The 25,220-nt window shown below is 61.8% G+C and overlaps 3 protein-coding genes across 10 annotated transcripts; 2 read left to right on the plus strand and 1 right to left on the minus strand.

The window, feature by feature from the left end:
* On the plus strand, positions 1–4,685 carry LOC133272333 (gap junction gamma-1 protein-like). Its single transcript, XM_061459456.1, has 3 exons — positions 1–124; positions 2,400–3,595; positions 3,723–4,685. The coding sequence occupies exons 2-3, from the start codon at positions 2,425–2,427 to the stop codon at positions 3,728–3,730; spliced, it is 1,179 nt and encodes a 392-aa protein (XP_061315440.1). The 5' UTR covers positions 1–124; positions 2,400–2,424; the 3' UTR covers positions 3,731–4,685.
* A 479-nt stretch (positions 4,686–5,164) lies between these two features.
* Positions 5,165–7,565, minus strand: INHA (inhibin subunit alpha). The gene is made up of 2 exons (XM_061459459.1): positions 7,120–7,565; positions 5,165–6,445 (listed from the first exon to the last, which is right to left on the minus strand). Exons 1-2 carry the CDS (start codon positions 7,484–7,486, stop codon positions 5,712–5,714), a joined length of 1,101 nt encoding a protein of 366 aa, XP_061315443.1. The 5' UTR covers positions 7,487–7,565; the 3' UTR covers positions 5,165–5,711.
* A 761-nt stretch (positions 7,566–8,326) lies between these two features.
* On the plus strand, positions 8,327–25,083 carry OBSL1 (obscurin like cytoskeletal adaptor 1). 8 transcript variants are annotated; one of them, XM_061459446.1, is made up of 27 exons: positions 8,327–8,869; positions 10,149–10,965; positions 11,716–11,985; positions 12,206–12,466; positions 12,810–13,115; positions 13,228–13,509; positions 13,615–13,890; positions 14,027–14,299; positions 16,776–17,048; positions 17,428–17,703; positions 17,782–18,057; positions 18,373–18,648; positions 18,872–19,147; positions 19,237–19,512; positions 19,765–20,046; positions 20,731–21,006; positions 21,142–21,417; positions 21,502–21,768; positions 21,923–22,192; positions 22,275–22,541; positions 22,846–23,112; positions 23,450–23,562; positions 23,713–23,866; positions 23,967–24,128; positions 24,261–24,365; positions 24,489–24,755; positions 24,937–25,083. In XM_061459446.1, the coding sequence occupies exons 1-27, from the start codon at positions 8,519–8,521 to the stop codon at positions 24,942–24,944; spliced, it is 7,203 nt and encodes a 2,400-aa protein (XP_061315430.1). In that variant the 5' UTR covers positions 8,327–8,518; the 3' UTR covers positions 24,945–25,083. The 8 variants fall into 8 exon arrangements, with proteins under 8 accessions (XP_061315430.1, XP_061315428.1, XP_061315429.1 ...); XM_061459444.1 differs by having other exon boundaries at positions 8,328–8,869; positions 9,897–10,965; XM_061459445.1 differs by having other exon boundaries at positions 8,328–8,869; positions 9,897–10,965; positions 17,785–18,057.
* The last annotated feature ends 137 nt before the right edge of the window (positions 25,084–25,220 follow it).

Consider the following 25,220-nt stretch of genomic DNA (forward strand, 5'->3'; position numbering starts at 1 on the left):
GCGCACCGGCGGGCGGGCGCTGGGCGGGGCGGCCCCGGGCCCCTTTGTTCGGCGGGAGGCGGCGGCGTGCCGCCTCTCCGCTTTGTCCGCCGCTGTCGGCGGGAGCCGCTTGCTCCGGCGCGCCGTGAGTGGGGCCAGGCATCGGGGGACTGCGGGAGGGCGCGGGTCGGTGGGGAGGGGGGAGGCAGGTGGGCGGTGGTCCCCCAGGAGGGGGGGGCGGGAGCCCCGGGCATGGGCTGCGGGCGGCGGGGCTGGGGCCGCAAGCGGGGTGGGTCGGGAGGGCTGAGATCCCGGGCAGGCTGGGGTCAGCCAGCGGGGCAGGAGGCCGTCGGTGGGCTGGACTCAGTGGGGCGGGGGTCAGCGGGCCCCAGCGTGGGCTGGCCGTGGTCAGTGGGACGGAGGTCCCTGGGCTCGCAGGGACTGGTGAGCACCGGGTGGGCTGCCCGGTGCTGTGGCATAGGGGCCCTGATTTGGGTTGAGGAGATTGGGGTCCCTGGGCGGGGCAGGCTGGGGCGGAGGGGTTGGGCGCTCCAGGCGGGGGGACCTGGGGTGTATGTGAGGGCCCAGCCGCGGCACGTGGAGCTGGTCCTGACTCACAGCGTGGCCCGGAGGCGGTTCGTGTTTGGGCCCCTTGGCGGGGAGCTGGCCTCTGGCTGCTAGCCCCAAGGAGCTCTATTGTGCCCTACCGTGCCCACTGCAGCTCCTGACCCATGCTGCGGTCTGTTTCTGTGTCACTCTTCGTTGGCTACCACGCAGTGCCCACGTGTGTGCTTTCACTTACCCCGGACTTACCAGCTCCAGGGGTTGCCCTCCTGCCTGATCTCCTTGCCTTGTCCCCTATCCCAGCCCATCATCCTGGGGCCAGGGCGGTGTGGTGCTGCCAGGCAAGAGTTAAAGGCAGACACAAAGCATCCACCATTCAGCAGGGTGGTGGGGGAGAGGGCCTCAGACCGGGGAGACCTTGCACGGTGCTTGACCACACGAGGATGGTGGGCCTGGTGGGCTGGGTTTGGGTCCCTGGTGCCAGCCCATGCCACCTCCTGCATCTCAGCAGGTTCTGCTGAGTGCCAGGCTATCAGCGAGAGCATGTCACTTACATGGGTGCTTTTGCTGGAAAGGCTTTTCTGTTTGGGCAAGGTTGCTTGGGAGGCAGCTGACCTAAGCCAAAAAGATCTTCTTGTTCTGAACAATAGTGGCGTGAGTGCAGCAGGAACCATCGTCAGGAATCATCGGCTGCAGGGGTGTTCCCTGGTCAGAGGCAATGGGTCAGGGCAGGCAAGGCGGGGGGGAGCTGGTGGCTCTGTGGGGACATGTCCCCTCTGCTCACCCTGGGCAGCCCTGCCACCTGCTGCCCTTGCACTAGCTCGTGTGCAGGCTGTTTAAACCTGGCGTGGCAGTGGGGTGTCTCCTCTTGTGTCTTCTCCTTTCTCTGGGAACTGTGATGCGGTCCTCGTAATTTCCTCTCCAGCCCCTGGTGTCAGCTCCTTTGCTGGGGTTTTGTGCAATTCCTCAGTTGCCCTACACTGCCCTTGCCATTTGCTCTCCTGTCTGCTGCTCTGCACCACCAGCCCTTGCCATCAGGCTGCAGGGTGCTCCACCACGTGCTTTGGGGGCTTGTAAGGATTTGGGCTGGGGGTCTGGCATGAGGGAGGGCACAGCACAGAGGTTTGGTGGGGCAGAGTGATGCCAGTCCTTGAGGGAGAGCTCCGCAGGTTGAAGACCTGGCATGTGGTAGGGGATGCTGCTCAGAGGGCCTGCCACTTGCTGCTTTCCTCCGGGGACCGGGAGAACCCCCAAGGGAGCATGTGGGTGCTGGCACAGGGTGTGGTACTGGCTGGGGACCTGCCCAGGACCAGGTGGCAAACAGGTGCTGCAGACCAGGGGTGGAGGAGGTGGTTCCGTCCCCTGCCTGTCCCCTCGCAATGCCCAGCTGGCGCTGCCCCGTGCTGCGTGTTTACCCTGGCTGTGGCTGTGCTGACTCTTTCCACAGGTGTGCCCTGCAGGGACAGAGAGTGTCCCAGCCTTTCCTCTGCTCCCCAGATCTCCACCTGCCCGCCTGGCGTCAGGGCAGGAGCAGGATGTAGATGGGAGCACAGGGAGGCAATGCTGAGCAGGAGATATGATTCTGGGGAGATAGAGCCTTGGGTGACATAGTATAGGGTGAGGTGTCCCTGCCCATATCAGGGGGTTGGGACTAAATGATCTTAAAGTCCCTTCCAACCCAAACCATTCTGTGATTCTATGGCTGCTAATGCAAATCTGTCTGAGGATGTGCAGGTGAGGGAAGGGACACCAGTGGTGGGAGAGGGACAGAACTGGGATGGTGGCTGGTGTTTTGAGGGAACCTGATGCAATGCACACGTATTTGCTCAGCGCCTGTTTGCCTGCCTTACCTGCAGGGCTTGAGACAACTGCCTGGCCAGGATGAGCTGGAGTTTCCTGACACGGCTCTTGGAGGAGATCAACAACCACTCGACCTTTGTGGGCAAGATCTGGCTGACCGTCCTCATTGTCTTCCGCATTGTGCTGACGGCCGTGGGGGGCGAGTCCATCTACTATGATGAGCAGAGCAAGTTTGTCTGCAACACGCAGCAGCCAGGCTGCGAGAATGTCTGCTACGATGCCTTTGCCCCGCTCTCCCACGTCCGCTTCTGGATCTTCCAGATCATCATGGTGGCCACGCCATCGGTGCTCTACCTGGGCTTCGCTATGCACCGCATCGCCCGCATGCCTGAATCCTCACAGCGCCGGGCACTGGCAGCCCGGCGGGCACGCATGCCGGTGGTGCGCCGGGGAGCTGGGCGGGACTATGAGGAGGCAGAGGATGATAACGAAGAAGACCCTATGATCTTTGAGGAGATTGAGGTGGAGAAGGAGAAGAGCCCAGAAGGTGGAGAGAAGCATGATGGCCGGCGCCGCATCAAGCAGGACGGGCTGATGCGTGCTTATGTCCTGCACTTGCTGTGCCGCTCTCTGCTGGAGATGGCTTTCCTCTTTGGCCAGTATCTGCTGTACCGCTTCGAGGTCAGCCCCTCCTACATCTGCAGCCGCAGCCCCTGCCCGCACACCGTTGACTGCTTTGTCTCCCGCCCCACGGAGAAGACCATCTTCCTCCTCATCATGTACGCCGTCAGCGGGCTCTGCCTCTTCCTCAACCTCTGTGAGCTCGTGCACCTGGGCGTGGGGCGCATCCGTGATGCCCTGAGCCAGCCTAATGGCCCCCCGCTCCCGGCTGGCAACAGCCCTGCTCCACAGTACTCCAAGAAAGCCCCCGGCGCACCCCCCACCTATCACTCACTGAAGAAGGAGCCGCCACGAGCACCACTGCCCGACGGCAAGCTGGACTACCGGGAGAGCCTGGGGGCCGGGCGCTTCGCCCTGGCTGGGGCTCCCCCGGCACACGAGCTGGACCGGCTGCGTGAGCACCTGCGCCTGGCACAGGAGCACTTGGAGGTCGCCTTCCACCTCCAGCCGCCACCGCGGCCCCTCAGCCCTTCCCGCAGCAGCAGCCCTGAGGCCAACGGCATTGCCGCCGAGCAGAACCGCCTCAACCTCGCCCATGAGAAGGGGACTGGTGCCTGCGACAGGACCACGGGTGAGCCAGGGACAGGGACCCATGCGGCCAACTGGGGTGAGGGCCATAGGGGCTGCCCCCAGGGTCCCTGGGGAGGGGATGCCATTTCCCCCAGGGCGGGTGCTAACTTGCCTCTTGTTCCCCACAGGGCTGTGAATGCCACCAGGGATGGCGGCAGTATCTGCTGGAGTGGCTGCTGCTGCCAGCACAGGACAGAGAGCCTGCCAGGAGCGCGGGGTGGAGGATGCTGTGTGCCTGCCCGCCGGGGCTGGCCGGGCAGCCCTGTGCCCGTGGGCAGTGGAAGGGATGGGGGCCTTGGGGGACATTCCTACTCAATTTTCAAAAAGGGAATATCTTATTTTTGTACATTTTTATAAGCTTGTCAGCGTGTGCGCCCTGGCGTTTTTATACTCTGCCCATGATCTCTCTCTGGGCCTGTGCCCCCCTCCCTGTCTCCTGTTTCACCCCCTTTTCCTCCTCCCACCCCCATTTCCTGCAGCATGTTCCCCTCACACCCTGTGCCCTCCCTTGCCTGCTGAAAGCCGGGGCTGTGCCTGTCAGGCCATGCTGGCAGCATGGGGGCCTAGGGGACCGAGCCTGTGGGTCTGGCTGGCTGGGCCGAGCCATGGGACAGGACACTGGGCTGGCATTCTGCTTGAAGCATAGGAGACAGAAGGGTCCTGGTGGCACCGCTGCTGGAAAGTGCTGGTGCGGCCGGGGGGTCGTGCTGCGCAGCATCCTGCACAGGGCTACGAGCTGCAGGGCTGGCCAGTTCAGAAATGTATGTGCAGAGAGCAGGGGCTGTCCTTCCTGCTGCCTCCGCCTCTCTCCCCACTCGGCCAGCTGCTCTTGGACCAAAGCCTGTGCCCTCCTGCTCTGGTCGTTGGGCCAGGACCCCCTGTGTGGGACTGGACCCTGGTCCCATCGTGGGTAGATGTCATGTCCGGAGCCGGGCTCGGCTGGGGGCCAGTGGGGCATTTCTCATCATCTCAGCCTGGGTCACACGAGGATTTTTGTAGCGTTGTTTTTTACTAAGCAATGATTGTCACTCTGTTTTTTCTTCTTTTCTTTTTATATCTATATTAGTAAAGGCTGGAGACGTTTTGTACTGTACTGCTGCATCCGGTCCTTCGGGAGGAAGGGGTGGGAAGGGAATCCTGCACAGCTGGGCTGGGACCTCCCCGCTCACCCGCAGTGACTCAGTCGTTCCTGCCGTGCATACAGAGGCAGTCACAGCCACCATCGGCCTGGTGGAGTGTCATTGCTCCAGCTGGGCTCCTGCGTCATCCTGTCCCCAGCAAGAGGCCTGGTGATGGGATTCCCCATTCCTTCCCATCCTGCTGCAGCCAGGAGCAGAAGGGATGTTGCCCTGCCCTGGGGCTCGAACAAACCCAGCCATGCCATCCCATGCCAGTTTTGGCCAGCACATCCCAGTTCCCTCTTGGGGCCTCCTGGAAGGAGCTGGACACCTCTTGCAGCGCTTGTCCGTCCCCTCCCTCCTCCAGCTAAAAGCCCTCGGATAGCTCACATCCCGCTGTACATGCATTGCCTCTGTGTTTGTTTGTGATGGAAGCTGGCATTTCCAGGCTGTTTTGATAAAGGGAACAGGTTTATTTAATTGATTCTGTTAAGCTTTCCAACAGGCGCTGCTGCCAGGAAGAGGGCTTGCTTGTAGTGCTGCATGTGCCACCAGCCCTGCTACGAGTTCAAGGCTGTGGCATGGGCTCACCCAGACACATCCCAAACCGTGCTGCAGCAGCCTGGCCCTGCCTGGGAGCACGGGTAGGCACTCTGCAGGAGGAGTGGGACCACAGCCTGGGGTGGGGGGGGCAGTTGGATGAGGAGAAAAGGTGGGGAGAAATAGAGTTTGAGCTGGTTGCAGACAGCATGGTGGCTTCTGACAGAGGCTGTGCCTGTCCCTGCCCCACCATGCCTTAGCTTGCCCCAGTTTGGGACCAGCCCTGGGGCAGGTCTGGCAGCCCAACAATACCCAGGGCAGCCCAAAACTGCTGGGGCTTGTGCAGGGGAGGGTGGCACAGCCCAAACCCCCTGGTCCCTGTGGCATGAGGCAGGGTTCCCCTGAGCACTTGACTCCTCCCAGGCAGTATCTCAGTCTGGGGCTGGGCTGCGGGATGCCCTAGACGCAGGTGCAGTCCTGGGCCAGGATGTTGGGCACCGTCTCGTACTTGAAGGAGTACCCGCCGTCAGAGGTGGTGCGGACACGCAGGGAGCGCATGGTGCCGGGCAGGGCAGCGCAGCAGAGCTGCACACCCAGGCGGTGGCTCAGCCCATGGCCTGCAGCACAGCTCCCATGGCAGTAGTGGAAAACAAAGCTGCTGGGGTGCACAATCCAATTGTCCCAGCCCAGCTCCTCGAAGGAGATGTTGAGGGAAGCCCGGCGGCAGTTGGTATGGGCGGCCAGGTCCTCGGATGGGCGCTGCAGCAGGCTCAGGGCAGCTGGGGACCAGGGCACGGCGGAGCGACGAGCCCTCTCGCTGCCCTTGGCACGGGTGGTGGCCACCAAGAAGGGCATCTTGTCCTCCTCGGCCAGGCAGGGGCAGCCGGGGCAGCGCACCAGGATCACAAAGAGTGGCTGCGAGAGCTGGGTCAGCAGTGCTGGGGCAAAGTGGAACACAGTCCAGTGCTCAGGTGTCTGCACCACCATGGCCGCCAGTGGCACACGGCCGTGTGGTGACAGGGTCAGAACATTGGGGGCTGAGTGGTTCGGAGCCGCCGAGGGGCCAGTGTAAAACCAGAGCTGGGCAGAGGTCATTGCACGGCTCAGGGTGTGTGCTGAGGGCTGGAAGAGGTAGGTGAAAATGCCTTCTTCCTCCAGCAGCTTGTCTGGCTGTGAGGGCTCGCAGGGCACATCTAGGTGGGGGAAGAAGGGAGGGGAGAGAAGAAAGATGTTCAGGGTGTGCACCCAAACCTGGGGAGGGTCCTTGATGTTGGATGGGAGGTGGGATGTTGCAGAGGGTCGCTGGGGTGCTGGCAAGGCATCCAGCTGCTGGCATGGGCTGTGGCAAGCTGCAGGGGAGCTGATGCCTAGGGTTATGCAGCAGCCACTGCACTGCGCCCTGCAGCTGAGCCCTGCTGTGACCTAGGCTTGTCTATTGCTGCTGCCCCCATCCACCAGCATCCTGCCCTGTCCCACAGCATTCTGCCCTGTCCCTTAGTATTCAATCCCATTTCCCTGCATCCTGACCCATTTCCTAGCATCCCACCCTGCCTACTCCTCACCCCTCCCCATATCTCCGCATGCTGCCTGGACCAGCCATCCCCCAGCTTTTCAGCACCCTCTCGTGCCGCCTGCCCCTTTCCCTGCCAGTGTCCTGGGCTGCTCTGCCTGTCCCACCTGCCATACCATGCTACCTCCTAGCTCTTTACCAAACCTCACCCATGCCCGTGCCCCAGCCTGGCTTGCCCTCTTTCTCTTCTCCCACAGACCACCACAGCACCCCTTCCATCCTGCTGCATCTGTGTTGCCTCAAGCCACCACTCTGCTTCACCCCTCTGCCCTCTCCATCCCACCCAGATGTTCTCACCTGTGGAAGGGAAAAGGATAACCTGGGAGGTGTCCTCCAGCTCCTCCGGCTCAACTTCAGTGTTTTCAAGGATATCTCTCCGGTGCACTCTCCTTGCTTCCTTCTGGGGCTCCTCCTGGAGAACCGGGGGGCTCAGATGCTCCAGCACCTGAGCCCGCACCTTGGCCAGGATGAGCTGCCGATCAACACCAGCCCCAGTGCAGCTGGCCAGGGCGGCAGTGGGCAGCATGGCAGGCAGCAGGTGCAGGAGGAGCAGCATGACCGTGGGGTGCACAGCAGGCCGGTGGCTCGGGGGGCTCTGCCGCGGGCTCCTGCCTGCCTGCCCAGCCCGTCTGCCCACTGTGCTCCCCCTGGGGCAGGGTGGCATTGAGACCTATCTGACACTGACGCAAACGTCTGCTCGCAGTATTATCTCTGGGCAGCGAAAGTGCTGAGACGTCTGGAATGCGAGGACTGCAAGGACAGTGTGGTCTGGGGGAGGACGGCGCCTGGGATGGGGGTGGATGCTGCTGGGGGGTGGCGGGTGTGTGGGGCGGGAGAGTCCAGGTTGTGGGCTGGGTGCTGCAGGGAAGGCTTTCCTGCACTGGTACGGGTGGAGGGGGCATCCTGGGCAAGCATTGCTGGTGCTGGATGCTGCCCATGGTGGAGGAGCTGCAGATTTGGAGCTTCTTAGGCAAGAGTGGGAGGTAGCAGTGGTTGTACCCAGCAAGGATATCTGGGCAAGGGCTTGGTGGGGTACAGAGCCCTGCGAGGCCCTGGCCAGAGAGGGCATATTAGGGGCGGCGGGCTGGGCAACCCCTGCCAGGGATGGCTGGGACACCCCAGGCTCACAGGGCAATGGGGATGTGAGGATAGGGCCCTAAGGACAGTGTGGGGGAAGGGCTGTGGCATCTACAGGGCAGCCTGAAGGCAGGCAAGTTCCTGGGGACATGAAGCAGGAGGGCTGGCAAGAGGTCCCAACACTGCCTGGGGAAGGATGCAACAGCTTCATGGGGAAGAGGAGATGAGGCAGAGCCAGGCCTGCTGGAGACCCCACAGCAGTGCCAAGAGAAGGACTCTGGAGTGCTGTTTGGGCTGGCCAGCCACGGGCTGGCTCCTGGGGTGGGAGCTGCAGGAGGGACACAGGCTGTAAGAGGACACAGCAAGTCCTGCCCTTCCTCCCGCTGCTGCCTGTGGTGCATCCCACATCCAGCATCCCTTCCTGCCCTGTGAGGTGGTGGGCATCCTCTGCACCCCCTCCACTCCTCCTGCAGCCTCGCATCCTGCATAGCACGGCTTGTAAGGCACATTCCTCTCCTGCAGCCTGGTATCTCATGCAGCATCCAGTGTGGTATGCCCCACCCACCCCACTCAGCACGTCCTGTATGGCATCTTCCATCCCACTGCAGCCTGGTGTCCCATGCCATGTGCCCCACACCATGCCACGCACTACACAGCACATTGCCTCCTGCCTCAGACTGACCCAGCACCGAGGCACCACTGTGTTTATGGCGCCCCTGATCTCTGGAGGCCGGGTGCTCCTGCTGGGCTGCTATACATAGGTAGGCCAGCCCTGCCCCAGCGAGGCTCTGAATGGACCAGGCTCAGTCTTATCAACCCAGCATGTCATCAGAGAGTATTTTTGGGGACAGCAGCTGCAGGCATTTGTAACGTTTGGTCCCTGTGTGCTGACACCCAGGAGCAGAGCTGGGGGAAGCAGCACGAGCTCAGTGCTGGCACTGGGAGACACTGGCAGAGACAGCAAAGCGAGGTGCGTGTGTGGGGCAGGGGACTGGGCTGTGGGGCTGTGTGGGGAAGGGTGATCAGGGAAGGGACCAAGTGAGGTGGCCAAGCCATCAGGGCTGTGAGTGTCTGCACGAGCTGCTATGGGGTCAGGGACCGTGTGCCAGGGGATGGCCCTGGTCCTTACCACTCCTTGGGAGTCAGCCCTGTGCTACCGTCCCCTCTGGCTCATTCAGGGATCATTTTAGTTTCTATTCCCCCTGCCTGAGAGAGGCAGAGACGCCCCTGCCCCAGCCTGGGCCGTGCTGCGGGCAGAGGTCGGGGTGCACTCGCCCAAGGGAGGCACGGAACACCCTGCCTGCCTCTGCCCGTGACGCTGAGCAGCTACCCGCAGTGCTGGGGTGGTGCTCCCCAGCCTTCCCTCTCACCCTGGGGCTGATGATCTCCAGCCGTGCCTTTTCCATACCCAAGGGCAGGATCCTACAGGATCTGGAGGGGGATCTGCTCCAGGAGGAGCCTCACTTTCCCCCCCGCAGGGCTCTGCGGGGTGACCTCTCCGAGCCCAGGTCCGGCCGGGTGCCGCCCGCCCACCCGCGGCCGCCCCGTATCAGCACCTGGCTGCGGAGCCAGCCCAGATGCTGCAGGAATGCGGCTCTGCCACCACCCGATACTGCAGGAATGCCCCGCGGGTGGGGAAGGGGCGGGCTGGAGCCGTCCTGCCGCCGCCGTTACCCCTCCCCAGCACCCGCAAGCAGCTGCTTGAGTCCGGAGCTGGGGTCCCTTCTGCCACCCTGGGGCAGGCTGTGGGTGCCCTGGCCCCTCAGGGTGCTAAGATCTGCCTCTTCCATTGGACTGGGATGGGGGATGGGCGATTTGGGCTGAGACAGGAGGATATCCGGGGGTCTGGGGTGCTCGGAGAGAGTGTCATGCTCATGCGACCAGGCACAGGTCCTTCCTGCTGGTGCTCTACAGTGCTCCAGTACTGAAGCCCGAACCCCTCACCATGGTCGGTCTGTGCATCCCCCCCAGGCTAATGATCCACACTGCTGCTCCAGCCAGCTGCCTGCAGTGACGCTGAGGAGGTGGTGATGGAGGGGTTTGAGGGAGCCCCCAGGTTCCTGGCCTACCCACGTGCCTTCATGGTGCAAAGTGGCACCGATGCAGTCCTGAGCTGCCAGATCACAGGTGACCCCCGGCCAAGCATCCTCTGGGAGAAGGACAAGATCCCAATTGAGCCCTCAGGCCGCTTTCATGTGGAGGCCAAGGGGGACCTGTACAGTCTGCTGGTGTCCCGTGCCACTCCCCAGGACAGTGGGCTTTATGTGTGCAAGGCCAAGAACAGCATTGGCGAGACCTATGCTGCTGCCACACTCAAGGTGGAGGTGGGAGAGCCCCGAGAGGAGGAGGAATGCTTGGACAGTGAAGCACCTGCCTTCCTCGTTGCCCCCTCGTCCATACGTGCGTGCCGGGGAGAGGACGTGATGTTCACCTGCAGGGTGTCTGGGCAGCCATGCCCAGTGGTGCAGTGGGAGAAAGACGGTCACAAGCTGTCTGACCTCTTTGAGAGCAGCCACTTCGCAGTGGGGCAGGAGCCGGAGGACTGGCACTTCTTGAAGCTGTTTGGTGCACGGCCCCCAGATGGGGGGGTGTACTTGTGCAGGGCACGCAGCGGCTCCCGGGAGGCCCTGGCAGCTGCTGTGCTCCTGGTGGAAGCCCAGGCACTGCCAGACAGGCTCCCCAGTGGCTCTTCTGGTAATGGCCCTGAGACGCTGGGAGAGCAGCAGCAGCGGCGGCATGCAGCAGGACAGTGCATGAGACCAGAGACATGGGTGCCCAATGGCATGGTCCCAGCCAGGGTGCCAGGGGCTAAAGCATTCACTGTGAGTGCAGGGAAGCATGCCAAGTTTCGCTGCTACGTTACTGGCAAGCCCAAGCCAGAGATCATCTGGCAGAAGGACGGTGAGTCCCTCACCCCTGGCCGAAGGCATCTCATCTATGAGGACCGGGAGGGCTACTTCATCCTCAAGGTGCTGTACTGCAAGCCCCAGGACCAGGGGCTGTATGTTTGCACCGCATCCAACACTGCCGGCCAGACCCTCAGTGCAGTGCAGCTCCAGGTGAAAGGTAGGTGATCACCCAAGAGCTGCTGGATGCTGGGGTGGTCCAGGGCTTTTCACCTGGCAGGGATGCACCTGAGTGTGAGCCCAGCAACCCTGGGCTCTCCCCTGCCCCATGCAGCTGGGGTCACCCCAGACTCCTCCCCAGGGAACTGCGGGCTGGAAGCAGTGGATGCTAGGCTCCCATGTGGTGTGTTCCCCTTGTGCCTCTCTCCTTGCAAACAGAGGTGGCATTTCTGGAGAGCTGCGGCTGTCCAGCCACGAGCGGGGTGGTGGGGATAGTGCCTTGGTGACAAATTCCCCTGGAAGTGCTGAGTGGTTTTGGCGGGCAGCCCTGCAGGGCACAACTCCAAGTGTCTGAGCTGGCAGCAGCCCCAGCCCCTGGAGCTGCCCTAGCAGCTGCGGACAGCCCACAGCTGTGGTGACCCGGCTCCTGGTGCACCCCCTGCCATCTCTACTGCTGCCCTCCGCTGAGATGCCTGCTACAGTATGCTGGCATACATGCTCCTGCGTCCCCAGAAAGTCCCTGCTGAGATGCTGGTGGCACCACTGGGTCTCCCCAGCCCATTCCCTCATTCCTCTCTCTCTGGGGGATGTGCTTCTTGGTCCAGTGTCCATCCCATACAGGCCAAAGAGGAGGAGAGCAGAGAAGGGCCGAGGGCTTGGTGCTCTGTGTGAGCTGGAAAACACTGAGCACAGGGCTGCTGGTGGGTGCTCTACCCTGCGCACCCTCAGCACCCATCTCTCCTGGCGGCAGAGCACCGGCTGCAGTTCCAGGTGCAGCTGGCGGATGTGGAGGTGGTGGAGCGGGAGGATGCTGTGCTGGAGTGCCAGGTGCCACTGGAGACCATCCCCACCACCTGGTACCTGGAGGACAGGGAGCTGCAGCCCAGCCACAAGTATGTGATGGAGGAGCAAGGTGTGGTGCGGCGTCTGACCATCCGTGATGCCCGCACTGATGATGATGGCATCTACCTCTGCCAGATGAAGGACAAGGGGCACAGCATTGCTGAGGTCTCTGTCCAAGGTGGGGATCAGCTTGCCTTGTGGCATGGCTTTGTTTTCCTGTCTCTCTCCTTGCCAGGGTCCCCACTGCCCCCCACTTTCCCCTTCCTTCCATTTGGCCATGGTGCCTGCTGCTGCTGCCGCTCCTCAACCTCATTTTCTCTCCCACCCTGGGGAGCCCTTCCTCCCCAGGGATGCTCCTCAGCATCCCTCCCCAAGCCTTTATGCATCTCTTCCCATAGGGGTGATCGTGAAGCGGCTGCCACGGAAGCTGGACGTGATGGAGGGGGAGAATGCAGTTTTCTGTGTGGAGACACGGGAGGTGGTGGAGAGGACCTGCTGGCGGCGGGATGGGCTGCAGCTGCGGGAGTCCCCCTGCACCGTGCTGAAGAGCTTTGGCAGGACGCACCTCCTGGTACTGGTGCACGTCACCCGCCAGGACGCGGGCATCATCTCCTTCTCTGTCGGAGAGTCACAGACATCCTCCCAGCTCCGGGTCAAGTGTAAGCCCCAGGCTTGGTGGGTTCCTACGTCCACCATTCTGCCCATTCATGGAAAGGGTTGATGTGGAGGAGAGGCGGGTATGGGCACCCAGTGTGGTGGGGACATGACACTGTGACGGCTTTTTGGGGAAACAGTATTTTAGCAGGGTCCAAGGCCCCGGCCCTCCAGGGCACTCACAAACCCCTATAACCAGCACTGTGCCACATGGGAGCAAGACCATCCTCTCCATCAGAGGGAGGATCCCCAGAGAAACACACTATATAGCCCCACTCAGCCCTTCTGACACCCCACCCGGAGCCTTACTGCTGTCCCCAAACAGGCAATGAGGGCTGTGACTTACAGGTGTGAAGCGTGACCCCCCAAGCGCACCGGTGGCAGCTGAGATGAGTGTGGTGGAGAGCAACACAGCCCTGCTGACTTGGTGCCCTGCACCTGATGCCCACCTTCGTGCCCCCAGTCGCTACCTGCTGGAGCGTCGGGAGGCATTGGGAGGCGAGTGGGTGCAGTGCCTTGCCACCGACCTGCCCAGCTGCGTGCGGGTGCTGGGCAACAGCGTACCCCGCGAGGCTGACTACTGCTTCCGCATCTGTGCTGCCAACGAGCACGGCAGGAGCAGCCCTGTGGAGTTCCCTGGCTCCGTGCATCTCGGTGAGGATGCCAAGCCAAGGACTCCCACCTGGGGGCTAGCTTTCCCCAAGGGCCAGCCAGGTTGTTGTGCCATAGCATGCTGCTGGCCAGTGCTGAGTCTGGCTGTGCTCAGCCCCTGCAGCTCGCTTGGAGAGGGGTCTGCAGGATGCACGGGTGAGGGACGGTGAGGATGCATGGTTCTCCCTGGAGCTGTCAGCTGCAGTGCAAGGCACCTGGTTCCTCAACGGTACCAGGCTGTGCGAGGAGAAGGAGGAGGCAGGAAGCCGGTGTAGTGTGCGGTGCCACGGGATGGAGCACTCGCTGATGATCCGGGGAGTGCAGCAGGCTGACAGCGGGGCTCAGGTCACCTTTGTGTCCGGCAGTGTGCGGGACTCGGCCACATTGCATGTGCAAGGTGAGCAGGGTGCTCACCCTGGGGGTCCTGCTGGGAGAAGAGCACCAGCAGCTCTCATGCTGGAGGATGTGAGGATGCTTCTTATCCCTTTGTCTTGTCTCTCAGCCCCGCAGGTCCGCATCGCGCCAGTGCCCGAGGCTGAGCGGCTCCGGGAGGTGCTGACAGGGCTGCCAGTGCTTCTGGAGTGTCAGGTGTCCCCCCCTGATGCTCCTGTTGGCTGGTTGAAGGATGGTGAGGCCGTGCCCCTGGATGACATTATCGCAGTACAGGCAGAGGGCTGCGTGCGGAGGCTGCTGCTCCGCTCAGCGGGTCCCTCGGACACCGGCGTGTACACCTGTGATGCTGGAGATGATTCCATGAGCTTTGTGGTGACCGTGACTGGTGAGCTGGGGGCTGTGTGCGGGAGCCTGGACTCCACCTCCTGACAGTGCTCCTGCCCCTCGTCTTGCCCCCATGATGGAGCTGAAAGCTGCTGTCAGGTGCCCATGCTGAGCCCTGTGTCATCCATCCCTGGCAGCAGCACCAGTGAAGATTGTCAGCTCCAACGAGGATGCCCCCCATGCCTACATGATCGGGCAGCGTGTGGAGCTGTGGTGCCAGCTGTCCCGCCCAGCAGCCCTGGTGCACTGGTACAAGGACGGGGAGGAGGTGGAGGCAGGCGAGAACCTGGTGCTGGAGCAGGAGGGGCCATTGTGCCGGCTTGTGCTGCCCAGTGCCCAGCCACAGGACACGGGGGAGTTCGTCTGCGATGCTGGCGGGGACTCTGTCTTCTACACTGTCACCGTGGCAGGTGGGTGTGATGCAGGAGGGCTGGCAGGGTAACATCTTGGGGCACTTTCTTTGGCGTTGCAGGGTGCCACAGCATGTGTTCCTCTCAGTGTTCCTGTCATATGCTGCTCTGGGGAGTCTCATCAGAGACGCTCTTGCCAGGTTATCAGCTTCAGGTCACTCAGGGTCTTTGCAGCAACTCTGATGCATAAAGCCACACAGACTGACTGTCAAAGGGGACAGCTCACTCTGACAGTCAGAAGTTCTCAAGCACCCAAGGGCACCGGCACCTCCATGCCACTGTGTTTGCTGGACTTCTGCCACAGCCAGTAACCAAATCCTCCTTTGAGGTCCTAAATATCATGGGATTGGCACTTGGCGTGGGGTGACTTGCTGTCTGACATCTCTCTGATGGACAGTGTTAATTGCTGACCTGAAAATCAGCAGTTGCCTGGGTACTGAACATTGGGTGGTGGTTGCTGGGTGCAAGCAGGGGGTGGCTTCCGCAGTGACTGCCCCAGCCACAGAGAAGCAGGGAGGCAGAGGACAATGAAAGTTGAAAGTGAGTGAAAGACTTCTCATCTCTGGCCCCAAAACCCACAGTTCCACAACCACAGGAAGGCAACCAGGGCAGACTTAAGTTAAAACCTTCTGCGACCATGGTGGTAAAGCCTCTCCACGGTGCTAATATGTGGCAAAGGGCCAAAGCTGATATCAGAGGATGGCATGAAGATAGGATGGCCGACAAGAGATTCTGGAAGAGTCAGTGAAGTGGTGACTGGTGGGAGGGTAAAGAAGGGACATTATTTACTGTGATAAAGGCAAAATCACCACTGCCAGACAGGCAGTGTGGGCTTTGGGCAGAGGCAGGAGGCATCATCTGCCCTGTGGTGGTGCGTGTCATGGAGAGCTTGGCTTCCGTCAGTTGGGAGAGGGGAGCACCATCTGCTGAAGCTCAGCTGTTTGGCTGAGCAGCTTTGTATTACTTGGGCAGAAGGTTCTTAGAGAGGCTGGCTTGGTTTGATCAGGATTTGGCCATCAGTGTCACTGGCAGGGCTGGGGGTGGGTGCCAGGAGCCTCAGGCTGGCAACTCTCTGGCATGTGCACTGTGCTGGCTGCTGCTGTCAGCACTGCTGTGGCACGCTTGGGTTTCCCCGAGGCATCCCACCTATCCCCCACCAGCTGCTGCCTCCAGCCTGGCTACCCCTATGTGCCTCTGGGTCTTCTAGCAGCTGCCAAAGCACTGGGGCTGCCTCAGAGCTGGCGGTGGGACTGGAGCAGCACTGCCTGCTGAGGGCTGGCACATTGCCCCTTCCTTGCTTCGGTGCCTTCCAACATCTCCAGCAGAACTTCAGTGATGTGATTGCTTTTAGCAGGCCCAGGGGGACAAGCAGCTGCTGAGCGTTTGATCAGGGAGCCAGGCGGATGCAGGCTCAGCACGGTGCAGGTTGAATGCTGCACACTGGCGCTGTGCCGGTTGTGCACTGCAGGGTTGCAGTGCTCTGCTGAGCCTGGGCATCGCGGCTGGAAACTGGCTGGGAAGTTTGCAGCCTGGACACCCAGCACAGCAGGCAGCTGTGGGCCGTGAGAAGGTCAGATTGATGCTCAACCAATTTGTGGTGCTCAATCAATTGGTGCTCAACCAATTTGTCTGCTATGCGCCAAGTGTGCCCTGTGCCAACCCAAGGTCACAGGCTGGCTGAGCACCAGAGTAGAGTCCAGGACAGCTACAGCCCGCTACAACACATGTGGCCATGTAGTGTTGGCTGCTGCAGGCAGAGGCCACATCCTGGCCATCTCCCAAGAGAGAGGCGGGCTGGTCACCTAGAACTTGTGCTGAGAACCCCTCTGCCTTTAGAGATCCAGCTCAAGCCTGCTTGGAGATGTGAGCAGTGGCACACATTTTGTGTGCAACCCAATAATGGTGGCATTTAGTGAGCACTGTGATCTGGCATGGGGTACTGTGTCCCAGTGAGGTGGAAGGATGGGGCTGCTGGATGCAAGCAAGCCACATGTCGGTGCCGCAGTCAGCAAATGCCAAGGCTGAGCTGAGACAGAAGGTGGAACCTGTTAGCCTCCAAAACAGGGAAACAGGCAGAGGGGTGGGCCCCCCTGGTATGGCATCACAGGGGCTGGTGCTAGCACCATAGATTGCAAGTAGCAGTGTTGGGGCTTGCTAACAAGGTGTTTGCCTACCTGCATACTCTCTTCCCATCCCTCAGCTCTGTCCCAGGGCAGGGCAGGTCAGGTACCATGATAGCGAGGGCATAGCAAAGATTTACAGCCAGCTGAAAGCTCTGTGCTCCTCCTGGCTGTGATGGGTGAAGAGGGAGCCCCAGTCAGGGCAGCCCAGCTGCTTGTGCTATGAATGAGGTGGTGCCTTCTGGCTTTAAAGGCAATGAGCTGGTAAAGGGATCACACCACACAGGGCTGGGACTGCCAGCACCACTGGCTCGGGCCTTTACGTCCTGGCTGAGCCGCACGTCTCTCCCGGGCAGCAGCATCAGTGAAGATCATCAGCTCCAACGAGGATGCCCCCCATGCCTACATGGCTGGGCAGCGTGTGGAGCTGTGGTGCCAGCTGTCCTGCCCAGCAGCCCTGGTGCACTGGTACAAGGACGGGGAGGAGGTGGAGGCAGGTGAGAACTTGGTGCTGGAGCAGGAGGGGCCGCTGTGCCGGCTTGTGCTGCCCAGTGCCCAGCCACAGGACACGGGGGAGTTCGTCTGTGATGCTGGCGGGGACTCTGTCTTCTACACCATCACTGTGGCAGGTGGGTGTCATGCACAGCTATGGCCCTTTCCCCCTTCTCCTTCTGCCCCATCTCCCTCTGCTCACACTACTGTCCCTCCAGTGGCTGTAGCATCTTATCTGTCCCTCACCTCCTTGTGAGCAGCTCCTTGCCAGTGCCCTTGGGGTGGAGGGGGATATGGTCAAGGGGCTGGTCAGCTGCTCTGTCTCCTGGAACCCTGCCTATCCCCACACCAGGGCACAGCCATGCTGCCTGCCCATGGGTTATGCCACTTCACACCCCAGCCCTGGTGCTCCCTCATCTTTCAGCTACCAGTGCTGCAGGGCTGGGATCACACTGGCCACCAGCCCTGGGGCAGGTAGGATGGAGGCCATGTGGCACAGGGTCTTGGTCCTCTTAGCTATGCAGGTTTGCATTGCCCCAGTGCCCGAGGCACAGCAGCTGCAGGAGGTGCTGGCAGGGCTACCTGTGCTGCTGGAATGCCAGGTGTCCCCCCCAGAAGCCCCTGTCCACTGGCTGAAGGATGGCAAGGCTGTGCTCCCAACCGACGTCCTGGCCATTCACTCAGAGGGGTGCTTGCAGAGGCTGCACATCTCCACAGCCGTGCCGTCTGACTCAGGGATGTACACCTGCAATGCTGGGGATGATGCTGCCAACTTCAGGGTGACTGTGAGAGGTGAGCTGCCTGGGGAGTGCCTGTTCTCACGTGGGGTTCACCCAGCACCATGGCTGAGCCCCTCCATGTGTCTCCCAGCAGAAGCACCAGTGAGGATCGTCGGCTCCAACAAGGATGTCCCCCATGCCTACATGGCAGGGCAGCGTGTGGAACTGTGGTGCAGGCTGTCCCGCCCGGGGGTCCTGGTGCACTGGTACAAGGATGGGGAGGAGGTGGAGGCAGGCGAGAACCTGGTGCTGAAGCAGGAGGGGCAGCTTTGCCAGCTTGTGCTGCCCAGTGCCCAGCCACAGGACATGGGGGACTTCATCTGCGATGCTGGGGATGCATCTGTTTCCTACCACGTCTCAGTGGCAGGTTGGTGGCACAGCAGGGATGTCCTGGTGAGGGCAACACTGCCCTGGCTCTGTGCTGTGGGGTCGCAGCCCTGCTCCCTGCCCTCAGCATCGCAGAAGGTGGGGTGCAGCTGCCTTACCCAGGGACTGGTGGGTGCCCCCCTTCATCTGTGATGGGTTTGCACTGTGGGCCCACTGTGTCCTCAGACAGCTCCTGCCCCTTTGCACCAGGGTGGGAGGCTGTAGCACCCCCTCAGCCCTACAGAGACACAAGTGACGGTAAGTAGGGACAACAGAACCAGCAGGTTCTCACACCCTTCCTCCACATCCCCGGCAGAGCCACCAGTGAGGATCCTGCAGCCCTTGCAGCGCTCGCTGGAGCTCCTGGTGCAGCCACTGGAGCGTGTGGAGCTACGGTGTGAGCTTTCTGTGCCAGATGCTCCCGTGCGATGGTTCAAGGATGGGCTGGAGGTGGACGAGACTGATAACCTGCTGCTGGTGGTGGAGGGGGCCTGGCGCTGCCTCTTCATCCCCAGGAGCAGCGTGGAGGACACGGGAGAGTACATCTGTGAGAGCAAGGATGAGGCCATCTCCTTTGATGTCAAAGTGTCAGGTCAGTGGGGACCTGGGAGCAGGGAGGCACTGGTAGGACTCTGGCCACAGGGTCTTTCCCAGCATGGAAAAGGGGGACTGGCTGCTCTGTGGTGATGAAGCTGGTGGGTGGCCACTGCCTAGGCCACCCAGCATGAATGCTTGCCTGGGGGTGGCAGCAGAAGTGTCCCTAGGGCCACCTTGTCCCCACACTGCTTTGCATCACAGCCACACCATCTTTGCAGAGCCACCAGTGAGAATCCTGCAGCCCCTCAGACCTATCCCTGTTGTGACGGTGTCCCAGGGAGAGACAGTGACACTGGGCTGTGAGCTATCCCGTGCGGATGCACATGTGACCTGGGCCAAGGAGGGTGTCAGGCTAGAGGCTGGAGGCAGCCTGGTCCTGGAGGAGGAGGGTGCCCATCGCCGCCTGCTCATCCCTGTGGCTCAGGCTGAGCACTCTGGAAAATACATCTGCGATGCCACTGATGACACAGTGACCTTCACTGTCCAAGTGTTAGGTGAGCAAGAGGCTGGGGGAGAGCCTGGTGGAGGGTGCTGGGTGCACAGACTCTGGAGCCCTCTGCTTTGATGATGTTGGGCACTGCAGACCCACTGGTCAGGATCCTGGAGAGGGATACACTACCAACGCAACGGCATTGCCGGGCCATGGAGGACCTGGTGCTGGAGGTGCACCTCTCACACGCCCATGGGGAGGTGAAGTGGTACAAGGATGGGGAGAAGCTGCAGGACACAGGACGTGTGCGGCTGGAGGAGGACGGGGCACGACGCTCCCTCATTGTCCTGGGTGCCACGGGCAGGGATGCAGGGGAGTATCTCTGCGACACCGGGGATGACAGTATCATCTTCTTTGTCACTGTGAAAGGTGAGCAGGAGGTCCCGTAGGGGTGGCCAGTGTGGCAGGGACCCAAGGTGACTTCCTGGCTGCTACCAGGCTGGTGTGGGGCTGAGCTCGGTGGCAGTGAACACAGGGAAGCTGGTGGGGGGAACGCAGGGAGCGGGGGCTCTAGAAACCTTTATGCTGCCCAGCTGCAGCCAGAGGACAGCCGGACAGGATCCAAAGATAGCAGCACCCAGCACAGGCTGTTGCTCCTGTGGTGACAGCCTGTCTTTCCAGTCCCAGAGCCACCGGTGACCATTGTGGGCAGCACAGGTGCCGTGGAGCATCACTGCCTGGTGGCTGGGGAGGACTTGGTGCTGGCTTGTAAGCTCTCCCAGCCTGATGCCACTGTGCGCTGGCTCCGGGATGGCCAGGAGGTGCAGACGGGTGAGCGGGTGCAGGTCAAGGCCCATGGGGTGCTGCGGCAGCTCACCATCTGTGGGGCACAGCCTGGTGACTCGGGGTGCTACATCTGCGACGCTGCCAGCGACTGCATGGTGATGAACGTGGAGGTGTCAGGTGAGCCAGTGGAAGCTCAGTGCCTTGGGGACACTTAGCATGGTGGGATTGTGTCACAACAAGGGAAGAGACACCTCTGTGACCACACTGATGGCAGAGGCCAGGGCGGCAGCATGGCAGGGGAGGGTTGGAGCCCTATCCACAGCCCTGCAGGAGCCACTGGTGAGGAAGGGACATGTCAGGGTCATGGCGAAACACGTCTCTCCCTCCTCCCCCAGCCTCCCTCCTCCCCCAGCCAGGGACTGGTTAAATTTAACCTTGGCCAGCTCCCAGGCGCCGCTTCTCCTGTTTCGACTGCCAACGGCTGAGCTCAGCCCGGACTCTTATCAGCTGGAGATGGAGGGCTGGGAGAGTGGGAGAGAGCCTGGCACAGGCGCTCAGGATGGGGAACACCCCAAAATTAATGGACCCAGCTTGGCAGCTGAGCTGCCTCTGCAGGGAGGGATGTAGGAGTGATGGGCTGTGCCACGTCCCTGCCTGGAGCCCCTGAATTGACAGCCCCCAACAGCCTGCACCAGGACCCCCAGCTGGTGCCGCCATGACCCCCATCAGCCCCACAGCCCTCCTGCCCCATAATGACTTACTGTGGGCATTGCCACCTCTCCGCTTGCAGCAGTCCCATCCCTGCACTGCCCTGCACCACAGGGACAGCCCTGAGCCCTGCCTTGCCCCTGTGCTCCCTAGCCCGGCCCGTGCGTATTGTCAACAAGGAGGAGGCACAGAGCCCACTGGAGGTGCTGGAGGGGGACAGTGTGACACTGGTGGCCCGGCTGTCCCCAGAGACGGCAGCAGTGCGGTGGCAGAAGGACGGACAGACACTGCTATCAGGCGGGCGGCTGCTGGTATGCAGTGAGGGCCCTGCACGCAGCCTCACCATCAAGCAAGCGGAACTGGGCGACGCTGGCATCTTCCTCTGTGATGCCGGGGACGACGAGGTGCATTTCATGCTGCACGTGAAAGGTTAGACTGGAGTGTTCCTCACCCATGCCGGGGGACAGGAATAGTCCCTGCCCCACACCAGAATGCTTTGTACAACCATCCCACACCGGTGCTGCCAGCGGGGTCACAGCTGAGCCTGTTGCTTCCCTGGCACAGAGGCACCTGTGCTATTTGTGAACAAGCGGGAGGAGCGGGAGAAGCTACTGGTGCTGGAGGGTGGCAGCGCCGTGCTCTCTGCTGTCACCTCCATGGAGCGAGCTGATGTCACCTGGCTGGGCCCGCAACAGGCAGCAGTGGCCAGTGAGCGCTGTGAGCTGCGGCGGGACGGCCGAGTGCACAGCCTCATCCTCCACAACATGGCCAAGGAGGATGCTGGCGTCTACACCTGCCTCTCCTCCCATGACCAGATGCAGTTTGATGTGAGCGTCCGAGGTGAGCGGTGACAGGGTAGTGGGGGTACCCCGGGGTGCCCCCCTGGTGACAGCAGGAGCTGACACGGGGGGTTTGGCTGTGCAGAGCTACTGGTGAAGTTCCTGCGTGGGCTGTCAGACGTGCGGGTGCGGCAGGGTGAGCGCGCTGTGCTGTGGTGTGAGCTCTGCAAGGCGCGGGGAGATGTGGTATGGAGGAAGGACGGGCGGGTGCTGGCACCCAGCCCTCGCCGGCAGGTAATGGCAGAGGGACGAGAGCGCTCACTGGTGCTGAGCCACGTGGAGCCTGAGGATGCTGGCGAGTACTGCTGCGAGTCCAACGATGACCAGACACTGGCAACACTGACGGTGCAGGGTGAGCTGTGCGTGAGGCTTGGCTACCACCCTGGGGACCCCTGTGCTATGGGGGTGATGAGGGAGCACAGTGATGGCAGGGAGGGTGCGGGGATGCTCAGCAGTTCTGCAGGATGAAGGGTCCCCATTGCTGTGCCCCAATGCCCTGGCTGTAGTCCCCAGGGTGGTGGAGATAATCACAGAGCTGCAGAGCCTGATGGTGCTGGAAGGGGAGGACGCCACCTTCAAGTGCCTGGTGTCCCCCGAGGATGTGGCTGTGGCCTGGCAGCTGAATGGCCAGCCTGTGGTCCCTGGTGAGCGGCTGCTGGTGACAAGGAGTGGGCTGTGCCACAGCCTCCACCTCCGGCAGTGCCAGCTGGGTGACGCAGGCACTGTGACTGCCAACGCCGAGGGGCTGGTGAGCACAGCCCGGCTGAGTGTACAAGGTGAGGGGGAAGGAGCCAGCTGCAGCACAGCCCAGGGTACAGTCCCGGGGCCTGCTGCTGACCTGGTGTATGGGCCATGCAGAGGCGCAGGTGCTGTTCGTGCAGAAGCTGCAGGACGTGGTGGCAGAGGAGCAGGGCGATGTGTCCCTGGAGGTGGAAGTGAGCCATGAGTCTGCCGAAGTGCAGTGGCTGAAGCATGGTGTCCTCCTCCAGCCAGGCAGCAAGTACCAGCTGCAGGAGGTGGGGTGCCGGCGCACCCTCACCATCCGCTGCCTTGGCCTTGCTGACCGCGGCACCTACCGCTGCGAGACCCTGCATGACCGCACCCAGGCCAAGCTCTGCGTGGAGCGTGAGTACCATGCTGGGGATGGTACTCGATGGGGATGGGGATAAGGATGGTAATGGGGAGGGCACCCACCCACTGCAACTTCACTGCAGGGTGGAGGGGCAGATCTGGTACTTGGCTGGAAGCAAGTATCAGACAGTATTTTGGTTGAACAGAGAGGTGAGTGTGGGCATTAGGGATGGGCAAGGGTGGGAACTTGGTAGAAAGGACTGGATTTAGAGGATCACTACAGCAAGCACAGACTGGGGAACTGGGGGCTCTGAGGTGGAGCTTGCACCCCTGGCTTGCAGACATGGGTCCCTTGCAGCTCGGAAGGTGTCGATCCAGACACCGCTGGCAGACGTGGAGACCTTTGAGAAGGAGGCAGCCACCTTCCACCTGGAGCTGTCCCACCCCGGCGTGCCTGGGGTCTGGACACGGGATGGCATCCGGGTGAAGCCCAGCAGCACATGCCGGATCAGCACCGCAGGCTGTGGGCACAGCCTGACATTGGAGAGGCTGTCGCTGGAGGACTCAGGGACTGTCACCTTCACTGCTGATAGCCTGCGCTGCAGCGCTCGCCTACTTGTGCGGGGTATGGCACCTCGGCATGCTTGGGGGGGGAGGGGGGGGGGCGTGTGGCACCAACACTGCCTGTCCTGCAGCCATTCTGTCCTGGGAGAGATGTCAGGGCTGAGCTGCCCACTTCAGGCACATCCTGGAGGTGTCCCCCTGTCCCCAGGGAGGAGATGTGACCTGAACAGGGTCTGGGTCCAGAGCCAGCTGGGACACCAGTGAAGAGTGCTTGCTCATGGTGGTGCCACAGGAAGTGCCACCTTTGTCCTATGCTGGGATGCCCCAGGCACAGTTCCCCATCCCTGCCCGCGTCTTTGCCTTAACAAACCTTTCTGTCCTATGTTTTCCCATCTCAGAGCCTCCAGTCACTATGGTGAGGGTCCCTTGGGACCTGGGAGTCCCAGAGACAGGGGTTGCCAGCTTTGAGTGCGAGCTATCTCGCCCCAGCGTGGAAGTGAAGTGGTTCAAGGTGAGGGTTCACCCTAATCATCTCCAGCAGTGCCTGGCTGTGCCCTCCCTGCTTCACCCCACTCCCTGCAGGGGCTGTGGGCAGGGGAGGAGGAGGCAAAGCAGCAGGATGTTGCCTGCCTGCAATCCTGAACATGCTGTCCCTGAGCAGGATGGGCAGGAGCTGCGGCCAGGGCCCAATTGCCGCATCTACTCTGCGGGTCGGCGCCGCATCCTGCAGCTAAGCCACTGTGAGCTGACCGATGCCGGCACCTACACCTGTGATGCGGGTGACTGCTGTGCCTCCGCCACACTGCACGTCCAGGGTACAGCCACCCAGCTCCCAGGGGCCTGTGCCCCCCCAGCCCTGCACCACTCGCTCCCCCTTGCCCTTGGCTGCCCTGGCACCCTGCTCTTTGCCTGCAGAGCGCCAGGTCCGCATTGTGCAGGACCTGCAGGACACCCAGGTGCAGGAGGGTGACAACGCTGTCTTCAACTGTGAGGCATCGCATGGTGATGTGAAGGGCGAGTGGTTCCACGACGGAGAGAAAATCAAGGTCTCCAGCACGGTGAAGATACGGCAAGAAGGTGGGGGTGCAGGTGGCACCACACCTGGTTTGAAGCTCAAGCAAGGAGAGTTTGGGTGGAGAGGGGTTTTCTGCCCCCTGCCTGTCATGGGCACCCATCTTCATCACTTTGAGTCTGCCTCTCCCTCCCCAGGGACCCGTCATTTCCTGCTCTTCTGCAGTGTACGCCCTGAGGACAAGGGACTCATCCGCTTCGTGGCTGGGACAGCTGTCTCGGAGGCCAATCTGCAGGTGAAAGGTACTGGTGTGCAGTGCAAGGGCTTGCTGGGCTCCACCATCAAGGCTGGGGTGCATAAGGGTCAGCTCAAGGGGTTCCCACAGGAGCCTACCTAAATGCCAATGGCTTCCCCCTACCTGCCAGCACTGCCCATCCGGATTGTGAAGCCCCTGCGGGACAAGACGGTGCTGGCGCGGCACAAGGCGACACTGGAGTGCACCGTGTCCCACGCCCGGGGCCGAGTGCGCTGGCTCCGTGGGGACACCGAGATCTTTGCCGGTGACAAGTACGAGATCTGCAATCTGGACTGCTACCGCACGCTTATCATCCACCACGTGGGCCCTGAGGACGAGGACTCCTACACCTGCGATGCCTTCGATGACCGCTCCACTGCCCGGCTCCTTGTGGAGGGTGAGGGGCACCAGGGGCCACGTCCCCACAGCCCACTGCTTGCAAGGGTCTGAGCACTGGGGTGGGGGGAGCAAGCTGGACATGGGACCAGAAGTCTGTGCTCCCCTTGTGTGAGACACCCCTTTTAGGTGCCCTACCAGCTCCAGGCATGCTGCAGCTCTGACTCCCACTGTCCCAACAGGGAGCTAGGAGCCAGGATGCTGCACACAGACAGGGAGATGCCATTGCTGGGAGATGGGGTCATGCTTCCCCCAGGATGTACAGACAAATGGATACCGTCCCCAGCCCACTCTGGCCTCAGAGCTCTGCATTAAACAGCGTTTTTTTTTTCTGACATGGCTTCTTCCACCTCATCAAGCTTGGGTTCTGTTAGGATAAGGGGTGATGGCACTGCATCCCACCCAGAATCCCTGGGTAGCCCAGCCCTTGGGGTCCCCTTGCCCCTGCTCCCAGCCCAGCACACCA

This window comes from Pezoporus flaviventris, unplaced genomic scaffold, assembly GCF_033815535.1.
Source record: "Pezoporus flaviventris isolate CSIRO_AGI_PZ_B2104156 unplaced genomic scaffold, CSIRO_AGI_Pfla_v1 ptg000029l, whole genome shotgun sequence".
NCBI lineage: Eukaryota > Metazoa > Chordata > Aves > Psittaciformes > Psittacidae > Pezoporus > Pezoporus flaviventris.

Excerpts from the sequence above, each read along its gene's own strand:
- OBSL1 (XM_061459444.1), top strand. The coding sequence starts at position 8,519 with ATGCCATGTGCCCCACACCATGCCACGCACTACACAGCACATTGCCTC. Across the intron at positions 13,891-14,026 it reads CTTTGTGGTGACCGTGACTG|CAGCACCAGTGAAGATTGTC; the intron begins GTGAGCTGGGGG and ends CATCCCTGGCAG. Across the intron at positions 18,058-18,372 it reads CTACCACGTCTCAGTGGCAG|AGCCACCAGTGAGGATCCTG; the intron begins GTTGGTGGCACA and ends CATCCCCGGCAG.
- INHA (XM_061459459.1), bottom strand. The coding sequence starts at position 7,486 with ATGCCACCCTGCCCCAGGGGGAGCACAGTGGGCAGACGGGCTGGGCAG. Across the intron at positions 6,446-7,119 it reads TATCCTTTTCCCTTCCACAG|ATGTGCCCTGCGAGCCCTCA; the intron begins GTGAGAACATCT and ends TCCCCCACCTAG.
- LOC133272333 (XM_061459456.1), top strand. The coding sequence starts at position 2,425 with ATGAGCTGGAGTTTCCTGACACGGCTCTTGGAGGAGATCAACAACCAC.